General features: G+C 38.7%; 1 protein-coding gene across 2 annotated transcripts in view; it reads right to left on the reverse strand.

Annotated features, from left to right (window-relative positions):
- The window catches only part of LOC106882708 (transmembrane 9 superfamily member 3), a 53,936-nt gene that overhangs the window by 13,253 nt on the left and 28,391 nt on the right, over positions 1-12,292 (reverse strand). For both annotated transcript variants that reach the window (XR_016243025.1, XM_014933472.3), the window contains exons 3-8: positions 11,316-11,438; positions 8,013-8,173; positions 7,443-7,520; positions 4,412-4,543; positions 686-852; positions 281-375 (exon numbers count right to left, since the gene is read on the reverse strand). Coding sequence is in view for 1 of the 2 variants with exons in the window: in XM_014933472.3 (XP_014788958.1) it covers positions 281-375; positions 686-852; positions 4,412-4,543; positions 7,443-7,520; positions 8,013-8,173; positions 11,316-11,438 (756 nt within the window). In the remaining variant the exon portion in view is untranslated. The remainder of the gene's footprint in view (positions 1-280; positions 376-685; positions 853-4,411; positions 4,544-7,442; positions 7,521-8,012; positions 8,174-11,315; positions 11,439-12,292) is intronic.

Below are 12,292 nucleotides of genomic sequence, written 5' to 3' on the forward strand. Positions count from 1 at the left end.
TGATGCCAACATCAGAGTTTTTTATGTGACACCAGCACCGACAAGGTGATTAAGTACCTTACAAAAGATAAAAACCCCTCAACTGGAGAGTTTTATCTTGCAAATAATTCTAAGTTTTTTCGCATTCAATTTTACATAACCATAAATACATTACTTAGAAGATCCCTCACTGATGCGTAAACTAGAAGTAGTTTTGAAGGGGGAAGAAAGAAATAAAAGAAATGAGCAAAGGACGCATGAAGAAAATAAGAAATCATAGCGCATGGAATCTATGTATTACCTCCCATACGAGCATAAAGACTGCCACCAAAATAGCCATTTACAGGAGCTGTGGCAGCATATACAAATATAGCAGTACTCAGCAGAGATCCTCGCCTGCAGAGAGAAAAAGAGAAGTAAAGATAAGACAATTCAGAAAACAATTTATTTTATAAAAACAAATATAGTTGAATAGTCTGGCAACAAAATAGTGTCAAAAATGGATTTTGTTTATCAGTCTAGCAATATGAGAAATGTGACATGTGTTTGTAAGAACCGGCTAACAATGTGTTACATCTCTATAGTCCAGTTATGGGCCTTTTATTTTGACATTGGTACGTGATTGCCCATATGTTACCATGTACAATAAATCAATTCAAAATAACTATGATAATGTACAACAGAAGAGAAATGACAAACTACTCACTCAGTGTAAAGTTCTCCCAAAATGGCAAACGAGATAACACAAGTAGCAACGACCCCTATGTGGTAACCTGTGCCGACCAATGCTGAAAACAACATTGGATGGGAAGCTGGACGGAATACATCCCCATGGACCTGTTTCCAACCATACTCATCACCAAGATCTTTCTCCTAAAAATCAAGAAGAAACATTAACAATAAAACAACCATCATTCTAAGATCATATTGAAGGTCCCTACGTGAAATACCAGTTTACTCTTGAGTTTACCCCTGGATCAGTTCCAAGCACAGCAGTTATTACACAAGCATGAATTACAAACATAAATTACAACTGGATACAAAATTGTTTAGTGCATCAACATCAGTGACAACTCATCTCTTCTTCTTAGCTCATTTATTCCTGGAAGGGTCATGGGGGCAGAGTCCTCCAGTATGCCTTCCATTGGGTCCTGTTAGAAGCAACTGCTCCCCAAGTGAGACCAATCAAGCTCATGGACGCTATCCAATGATCTAGCTAGTGATCTACCCCTAGGTCTCTTGCAGGTTGGTTTTGCTGTTAAAACTTGTCTAGCAATTCTTTCCCTCCTGAGACAGCCTTACCACATGTCTGTAGTACAGGAGTTGTGATCTCTCAATTCGGAGAAGCAGTGGCTCTGCCTGGAGTGCCTCTCTGATCTTCAAGCTCCACACCCTATCAAGTAACTTTACTCCAAAGACCCTTTGGAGGAACCCCTTCTCAGCGGCTATAATTCTCTCCTGCAATAATTAGCCAACGCTTTTGACATTCAAACACTCCGACAATACCTGCCCATGTACTTATTTAATCTGTCTCTAAAATCTCTCTAAGTAAATTTAATTTGGTTTTGAATTCTTCAACCATCATCCGTTTTCCATGCTGGCATGGGTTGGACAGTTTGACAGGAGCTGGCAAGCCAGAGGACTGAACCAGACCCCAATCATATGTTTTGGCATAGTTTCTACAGCTGGAATCCATTCCTAATGCCAACCACTTTACAGAGTGTACTGGGTGCTTTTTATGAGGCACAAACATGGCTGCTCTTTACGTGGCACCAGCACAGGTGCTTCATACGTGGAGCCAACACAAGTACTTTTTACAAGGTGTCAGTATGTAATGGAGAATAAAATATCAAACTCAAGCAATCTGTTCTATTTAACAATAGCTTTCTGCTTAACTCTTCTTCTCTATCTCACACCGTAACCCCTTGCCACGAAAGATTGATTTACAAATTCATACATTTCAACAAGGACAAATTAGGTAACTATCAAAAACCTCACTAACACGACGTTGAATATATTCCAACTAGGTCACAGTTTCTATCAATAGTACAAAACCAGGAGAAACTTTAAGATCCTGATAGTTGACAAAACATTTATTTACTATAACTGTTTTGCTAACAGCAGATGTGTCTATTTGCAAAACTACAGATGGTCTGGAGTTGTCATGTTGGCATCAATAAACTATCCCACATGGTACATAAAACATAGTCAAACTCAGTAGACGTAAAGCTAACTAAGAGCACGATCAGTATTGGGTAAAAATCACAAACATGAAGGGCAACAGCTGCTCGGTTTTTCTTTTCCTCTACCTTTCTAAACTAGTTAGCTGAGCTGCATACCCTCATCAGAGACTCACCTGGCCCGGCTTGGCAAGCATTTAAGCTGAACCTCAACCAGTCTGAGAAGGAATACAAAAGGAGGGAGGGGGAGAAAAGGAGGGGGATAGATAAAGGGAGGGAGGGAGGGAGGGAAGGGGAATGAATAGAGGGGGAAGGAGGGTAGGAAAAGGGAGGGGAATAGATAAAGAAATAATGGAAGAGGAATGAATAGAAGGACAGAAGGAGGGGAGGAAAAGATAAAGAAAGGAAGGAAGAGGAATGAAGAGAGGGAGAGGAAGACAAATGAATACAGGGGGAGGGGGGAGGAGAGGGGATGGGTGGGGAAGGAAAGTGGTAGAGGAGGGAAGGAGACAGGAAGGAGACAGGAAGGAGACAGGAAGGAGACAGGAAGGAAAGAAGGAGGGAAGAAAGGAGGGAAGGAAAGAAAGAAGGAAGGAGGGAAGAACAAATGAACAAAGGAAAACTAGGGCGATGGAGGTGGTGAATGTAATTCTTTTCAAACCACCAAAAGTTACCAGCTTGTTCCTTCCAGTCTAAACTAGCTCTTCCAGAGGAAGGAATGAGGCTGCTGTTCTAAAAGAGGTCAAATGGAGAGAAGCTCAAGCCTCTTCATACAGATCTATAAACAACTGGTGCCCCAGCATGATCGGTGGTGCCCCAGCATGACCATAGCTTTAAAGCTGAAACAGGTTAAAGAGTTAATTGCAGCAGGTAGATCCCTAGTTGAACATACATACCTATAAGGCGGTGAGCTGGCAGAAATGTTAACGTGTCGGGCGAAATGCTTAGCAGTATTTCGTCTGCCGTTACGTTCTGAGTTCAAATTCCGCCGAGGTCGACTTTGCCTTTCATCCTTTCAGGGCTGATAAATTAAGTACCAGTCACGTACTGGGGTTGATCTAGTCGAATAGCCCCCTGCCAAAAAGTTTCGGGTCTTGTGCATAGAGTAGAAAAGAACATATATACCCATACAACTAGATCCAGAAACTCTGTGCACCAATGAAGCAGACAAGAGAGAGACAGCATCTCAACATTGACAAAGAAGAGATAAATCACCATCATCATTTAATGTCTGTTGTCCATGCTGGCATGGGTTGGACAGTTTGACCAAAGCTGGCAAACTGGAAGGCTGCACCAGACTCCAGTCTGATTTGGCATGGTTTTTTACGGCTGGATGCCCCTCCTAATGCCAACCACTCTGAGAGTGTAATTGGTGCTTCTACATGCCATTTGTGTGACACTGGTGTGCGTTTACGTGTCACTGGCACAAGTGCCAATTTGTGTGACACCGGTATCTGCCACGACTAAGATTTTGCTCAGCTTGATGGGTCTTCTTCTCAAGCATACAGTTTCCATCTACCAAATTCACTCACATGGTTTTGGTTGGCCTGAAGCTATAGCAGAAGTCACCTGCCCAAGGTGCAACACAGTGGGACTGAACCTGGAACCATATGGTTAAGAAGCTTCTTATCACACAGCCAAGACCTTCGAGAGTTAGTTGAATGAGGGCAGTGATCATTATAGTAATAAGATACTAGTGTAAAATTTTGGGGCTTTACTTTAGTTGGAAGAGCAGTGATACTGACTTTTGCAGACTCGTCCAGAACAACACTGATCATAAAGACATATTATGACAGGTAAAGAAAAAATATATAAATTAAAATGAGAATATCTGAAAAGAACTCAACAGCTCTCTCAAACGAGAATATAGATTGGTGTGTAAAATTATGAATATATGTGAGTATACTGTAAGGTGTTAATATGCATGTATAATACATAATATAAGGGAGGTAATCAGAGAAAGACTTGAAAGTGCATGTAAGATCGTAATGCTTCAGGTGAAGTGAAGTAAATGTAACAAGTACCAGAATCCTTGTCCAGTACCGGATCGATCCCAAAATCTAACCAGCTCTTGCTAGTCACGAGGCCAAACATCCCTGAAAATTACATCTGAATCCATCCAGTGGTTCTTGAGATATTGTGTCCACGGACAGACAAAGAAACAAACACAACTGAAAACAATACCTCCGCCTTTGCTAAGGCAGAGGTAATTAATAAATAAATAAATAAATAAATAAATAAATGATGCTTACCATGTCATCAAGATCTTCTTCACGGCTGTAACGAGCATAATCTTTACGTAAGGTCCTCATAAGGATCATACTGACAAGGCCAACCAAAAAGATCACCATCATGAAAGAATTGAAGATACTGAACCAATGAATCTAAATAGAGAAAAGCAAAATTATACTTTTAATGAATTATAGATGGTGGGTGGAGATGGACAGACAGACAGACTAGAGTGTAATAATATTCACAGAGGACACAAAGAAATACAGAGCTTGACAGGTAAACAACAAAACCTTATTGTCTCAAGTCCAGGGACTCGTAGGGACAGTTCCCTGATTTTCATGGCTTATAAGAGACCAAAATCACAACATTCTCTCTAAATAGGACAACAGTCTGTCGCAGAGTTATGCATTTATATCTGAGTGGAGTGGAGCGACATGAAATGAAGTAAGGAATAAAAAGTTTTGAATGGTACAACAATGCACTATAATACAAAAAATGGACTGTATACCTGTAATTTAGTTATCCATAGTCTGATATTTCGGAATACAATTCCTTCTTCAGATATTCTTAGATGGAGTCGCTGGAAAACTGATTATAGCAACAACTCCATCTAAGAATATCTGAAGAAGGAATTGTATTCCAAAATATCATCAGACTATGTAAAGACATTTGAGCGAGATCGTTGCCAGTGCCGCTGAACTGGCTCCTGTGCAGGTGGCACGTAAAATACTATTTTGAGCGTGGCCGTTGCCAGTACCATCTGACTGGCCTTCGTGCAGATGGTACTGGCAACGGCCACGCTCAAAATGGTATTTTACGTGCCACCTGCACAGGAGCCAGTTCAGCGGCACTGGCAACGATCTCGTTATTTCCTGCTTTGCTATCAATTAATGCAGTACGTTATCAAGTCAGACCATGAGAGAGAGAGAGAGAGATAAAACAATATCAATGAAAGTAGCAGAACCTTCATATCAACTTAAGTGGCTACTTTAACATTTAAACTGACCCCATCTGGCTCCAAATATTCTACCTGTTTTATGGTGAAACTGGCCAGATCTGACCTCTCACAGCTACACTACCTGCAATGTTGTTCTAAAAATAAATAGTCACATCATCGAAATCTCAAAGACGCCAGACAATACATGCTCATGGGCATATGGCGTAGTGGTTAGTTTTTGACAGTAACTGCAGAGTGCTGAGGCAGCCACATGTGTCTCCATTCTTGCCACATCCAACCAATTAAGAGAGATGGCAGATAATAGACAGGAATTTTTGTCACCATAAATATAGCACAATTATTTTCCAATGCGATGAGCTAGTAAGCTTGTAAACTCCAGGCAAGCTGCTCGTATCAGTAAGCTTGTCATAAACTCCAAGCAGTATGTCCCTCCCAGTATGTAATCATTGTTGTTAATACTAGTAGAAGACCAACATAGTTAAAACTCCATGTGCCATGATAAAAATCTTCTAGTAATTGTTCACAGATGTTTTTAATTATTTCTTCTTGCAGCCTGAGAAATACATTTCCGTTCACTGACTCAACCAGTCATCAGTTCAGACCAGACCAACAGCAATGACAAAAACACTACAACCTACAAAGCGTACTTCCCACAGACTCTGGCCGAATATGAGAACAGAGAGTCTGAACAAAGACTGTCGAGAATTTTTATTCAATACCTTAATGACTCATCTTTTGCCAGTTCAGTACCTTGCAAATATTTCCTTTTTCCGTTTAAATCTCAGATCTTAAATTTGCACATAAGAAAATAAATGAGTAGCTGGTCGGATTTGAACCAGCAACAGCTAAGTTACCTCCCTCAAGCAAGGATATAAAAGTTTGTACTGGCATTTACTGAGCTGAATTATATACTTCCCATCAGGGTCTTGCTCTGACTAACTTAAGTACAATATTTATTTTATAAGCCTAATGAATAGAGATTTACAATTTAAAATGTAGCCAGATTTAAGTTTTCAGCATCAGGAAAGCACTCTATCTAATAAATGTATAATAAACCCGAGAGAAAGAAATGAAGTATCAAATTCAATTAGGATAAATTTCCGAGATTAAGGTGGATAATTTAGTATTATCATCATCATCGTCTTTTAACATCCATTTCCACATGCCTGTATGTGGATCAGACAGAATTTTGTTGGGGTAGATTTTCAATGTCGGATGCCCTTCCTGTCAGCACCCGTCACCAGTTTCCAGGTAAGGTAATATTTCCTCACAGCCAGACATATTTTTGTGGAAGATTGGAAATGAACATTGCTTGCATAATGGTGATGCTTGTTTACAACCATCAGGTGATGTCAAGATAAACACACAAAGTAGAAGACACTTGCCCAAGGTGCCATGCAGTGGAATTGGACCCAAGGCCACATGGTTAGAAAGCAAGCTCCTTAACTATTACATAGTCACACCTGTGCACCATCATCATCATCATCATCGTTTAATGTCTGCTTTCCATGCTGGCATGAGTTGAACAGTTTGACTAAGGACTGGCAAGCCAGGAAGCTGCACCAGGCTCCAATCTGATCTGGCAAGGTTTCTACAGCTGGATGCCTTTCCTAATGCCAACCACTCCAAGACTGTAGTGGGTGCTTTTTACATGCTGCTAACACAGGGGCCAGTCAGGTGGCACTGACATCAACCACGCTCAAATGTTGCTTTTTACATGCCACCAAGCATGGGTGCCAGTCAGGCAGCAATGGCATCGGCCATGACTATGATTTCACTTGACTCAACAGGTCTTCTCAAGCACAACATATTACCCAACGATTGAAGGGTACTTCTAAACAGGCCAGTTATACGACACTGGCATCGGTCACGGCTACAATCTCACTTGGCTTGCCAGGTCTTCTCAAGCACGGCATATCCCCAAAGGTTTTGGTCGTTTGTCAAGCACAAAATAATTCCTCTCGTTCAAACAATTAAATCATTAAAACACAATATAAATCACAGTCAAAAAAATCTGAAAATGAAAAGCAAAAGACCCACTTATACAAAATGGGTTGAGAAGTAACAAAATAATAGAATTAAAAGAAACTTACTCGATGTTGGAAAAAGCTGGGATCCAAGTATTTATCAAACCTATCTGCAAACTTAATGGATGATGGGATCCATTTTACCTGGGATGAAAGCAAAATGGAAATCATTAAGAGACACAAAATGAAACAATTCAACACAAGGCTATTCATTACAAGTAAATATGTAACCAAGCTGTACAATCAAAGTGTATGAGTGTACATCTACACTTTTTGTCATAGCAACAACTTTATGGCTCACTAGATGAGATTCAGAGCACATTCATTCAGTATACAACATTAGCAATAAGTAATCTCAGTGATATAGAGAGGAGTTAAGCTGGAAGCCAGGAGGAGAAGGTGAGCAGTGATTTGGCCACCTCTGCTGACCCACCAACAGGAGGCTGTTATGGTTTAGGGTCGAAACACCAAATGATCATTGTATACCGTTTGATGACATCAGTTCCTCCTAACCAAAACCCCACTTACTTCATTGAGTGGAAAAGTAACACCTTCTAAATATTATCTCTTAGTATCAATACTGATGCTAATACATATTTATTTTAGAAATAGGAAGATGTAACAACTTGGCCTTACCTGGTAAGTGAAGGTTAACTTAATCTTAGGTTCAAGCTTCACCTTTGACTCGCTCGTCAGGTTTACATCAACTATTTGTTTCCCATTGTAGCCAATGTCAAACTTCTTGTGTGTCCAGATGTAATAGGTTTCACCACCTTCACCAATCTCTCCAACAATACCTAGGAGTAGAACAGTTGAGCATTAAAGAGAATTACCTGAAAACCGTTGCTGAATATCATCATCATCATCATCGTAACATTTAAATTAGAAACGGAGCAAGAGTGTTTACAAAGTCACTCAGCATGTTAGAAATGGCAGCTAAATCACCAGTAAATCACACACCCTACCATCTGAGAATGAAAAGATTCATTGGCTGTCTGGAAAAGTAAGGGGGGACCCTTTCTTTTAGCATTTTTTACTTGTTTCTGTTATTGGGATGTGACAGTGCCAGAGGACAGCCTTAAAGGGTTTTAGTTGAACAAATCGACCCCTGTAATTATTTGTCTCTATTTAAGTCTGATGCTTATTCAAACGGTCTCTTTTGCCAAACGGATAAGACACAGTGATGCAAACAAACCATCAGCAGTTCTCAAGCAGTGGAGGAAGGAAAAACACACACATACAACACAGGCTTCCATACAGTTTCTGCCAACCAAATTCACTCACCAGGCTCACCAGGCAATGGTCAGGCCAGGGATATAATAGAAGGCACTTGCTTAAGGTAAGATGCTATGCAGTTGGACTGAACCCAAAACCACATGGTTGCAAAGTGAGCTTCTTAACCACTCAACCATGCCTGTGTCAATGGCTGCAATGTCACTGATCATGAAGCCAACCCATCAGGACTGACCTGGGGTTAATAAAACTATCATAGTAAGCTGAAATTTGAACTTAATTGTTTTCTTTGGCTAAACATGGATTTGTTGGCAACCCACTTAAAAGATTTCAGAGAACAGCTGCCAACTTCAGATTCAATAAAAACAAAATTTTCTTCCTAATATATCAGTTTCCATTTCCATCTTGAAACCCTGTCGGATTAAACTAATCCCCAACATATCAGATAACAACCGAAAAAAGGAGAGGGGAAAATTTGAAGGGAAAGAAATTAAAATACATGAATACAATTGCAATTAATTAACAGTCGTGATTGCTATCAGCAAATGAATTGAGTTAACAAACAAACAAACAAACCAACAAATAAAGAGGAATGTTCAATGAATAAATTGCAGAGCTTAAGATCATTTTTCATAATTTTAATGTTTCTTGTTCTTCCATGCTGGCACAAGTCAAAAATTGAAAAGTAAAAAGACCAGAATAAAACAATAAGCATTCATAAATCTTTCCAGTCCACAGCTGTTGGCTGTAATTAATATTCTAAATGAATAACCAATTAACAATAGAATTGAACAAGAAAAAAAAATATATATATATATATATATATATATATATATATATATATATATATATATATATAAGCAAATGTGTGTGCATGTGAATACATATCATTTTCAATGACGATCTATTTATATTTAGCACAAGCACACAAAGCTGTGAGGATGACCATAAAAATGTCGACATATATTTTTAACACACTCCTGCACAATAGAACATGAGGTCCTGTCTCACAGATAAACTTATCTCTATAGACTTAGTGTATAAAAACACAATGAGCCAAGCACTAGCTAAGAAACACCAGCAGACAACCAGACAATGGTTTGGCATAATTTCACCTCCTCAGCAATAAACACTGCCTTGGTGATTGAGAGCCTAGGAACTTCCATTGCAAAATATGGCAACCAGCAAACAGTACATTTACTGATATGTGTTGAGGCTTACCAAGGACATATCTTTATAGCAACTCTTGTTGCCTTGAATGTTTGTATTAAGTTAATGCCAACAGGGTAAAAGTTCCAGCTTAGTTAAAAATGCTCAAAATAGTGTCTACCACTGAAGAGACAAAATTACACCAAAACACCAGATCTTGTAGTCTGTTGACATCACATGGAGTTTAGCTTGATGTGCTTTCTCACACTAATCTTATAGAGAAATTTTTCTTTTAGGTAAAATCCCACAGTAAATGGTGGTTACTGTTGTCGTAAATTATTAATGAGACAGTTTTTCAGTAGAGGACAGGAAAAAGATGTGCTAAAACTACAGTTAGTAGGGCTGTGCGAGCATGTAAAATCACATATGTCTGAATGTCTGACTGTGCCTATATATGTGTGTATGCTAGTGTAGAGAAGATTGTTTGGTTAACAAGTCTGTTTCTTAATCTCATGGCTTTAGGTCTGGTGTTGCATCAGGAGGAGCAGTTGCTACTGCTAAGACTACAACAGCTTCCTGCTATCTCTGCTACTGTTGCCATTATCTTACCACCTCATTCATATTACTAAAGGGGAGGACAAACCACTCCAACTACATCTACGGCTTCTACCATTTCCACCACCACCACCACCACTATGACTGCAACTTCTACAGGTGAGAATGTTACAGCTGCAACTGCTAATAGCTATTCCCTAAAACAAACATAAGGAACAAAATACAACTGCAACAGCTTAAAGCACTACTACTACTACTACTACTACTACTACTACTACCACCACTACTAGTATTACTACTACAACCTACTACTGCTAGGATCCAGTAAGCATCAAAAGGTAACAAGCTACCAACACCATGTGAATTTATAAGAAAAACACATTAACTTTCAGAACTGTATTATGAAAGATTGATTTAATTTAAATCTAATTTCAATTTATTTTCCTTTCTCTTACAGCATGACTAAATCATTAAAAACTGAAACTGGTAGCATAATTTGATAAAAATATGTTTATTCTTTTGTCCTTGCTGAGGCTCTCAAAGTATTTTCTTTTATTCTTTTAAAATAAATTTACTTGAATGAAATCTCTCAACCTTTTTTAATATATATATATATATCTGAATTTTGGCTTTGCCACGTAAAAAGAACATGCTGATTCCATGTAAAAAGCACTTATGCCAGGGTCACGTAAAAAGTACTCATGCCAGTGCCACTTAAGAAGCACTCATGCCAGTGCCACATAGAAGGCTAACGTGCCAGTGACACGTAAAAAACACGCAGTACATACTGTAATGTGGTTGGTGATAGGAGGGGCATCCAGTCACAGAAACCATGCCAAATCAGGCTGGAACGTAGTCCAGCTCTGGTCAAACTGTCCAACCCATACCAGCATGAAAAACAGACATATGATGATGATCATGACTGTAATTACATTCAAAGAATTTTGTAAGTGTAATAAATCTGAAATATTCGAATACAAAGCACCCAAGTAGAATACTCACCCCAAACTGGTAGATCATCAATGTACATCTGGTACCAGTAATGATTTTTAACAGCATAAACAAATGCTTGATATTTTTCTTCTGTTAATTCTACGGTACAATATTCTGTTTTCGTAACTTCAGCTGCAGAAAGAAAATAAAATAACAATTAAAGCTAAATTCAAAATTATTCCAATACTTTTTAAACGCATAAATAAATCATAATGAAAATAATAACCAAATGTTATTAATTATAAGAATATTTTGCACAGTAACCCATTAGTGCCGAAATTTTTTTATTTGATTACTAAAAATCTTTTTTTATACAACTGATACTAAAGATAAAAAAAATGTTATTACAATATTTGAAAGACAATCCAGACTTGATGACTAAAGATATCTCAGAAAATTACAGGTGCTGCAAAAATATGATGGATTATCCTTCTGGTCCTAAAAAAAGGACCATGGGCGCTAATGGGTTAAATACAGGGTTATTCAAAAAGAATGAACTGATTTCATTAGGCAATATTTTAATAAGGAAAAGCAATAGAAAACTCCAGCTGAGTCACAAGTATTTACTCACAATCAACTTTTAGTTCCTGTCTTACAAGTGTTCCATGTGGCCACCACCTGCAGCCATGGGCAACATCAACGTGACAAAAGAATTCCTCCCAGATGCCTATCTGCTTATCACGATCCACTGAGTTGATCACTGTTGTTATTTGATGTTTAAGATTTTTTCTTGTGGGGATATGTAAAAGATCGTGTTTATGTTCTGCCGCTACCCACTAACCTCAATGACCTTAAATATCAAATAACAACAGCAGATCGTGATATGCAGATATGAGTCTGGGAGGAATTCTCTAATCACATTGGTGTTGCCAGTGTTGCAGGTGGTGGCCACATGGAACACTTGTAAGACAGGAAATAAAAGTTGAGTGTGAGTAAATACTTGTGACTTACCTGGAGTTTTCTATTGCTTTTCCTTATTAAAATAT

The sequence above is a fragment of the Octopus bimaculoides genome, chromosome 9, assembly GCF_046866305.1.
Source record: "Octopus bimaculoides isolate indiv1 chromosome 9, ASM4686630v1, whole genome shotgun sequence".
In the NCBI taxonomy this organism is placed as follows: domain Eukaryota; kingdom Metazoa; phylum Mollusca; class Cephalopoda; order Octopoda; family Octopodidae; genus Octopus; species Octopus bimaculoides.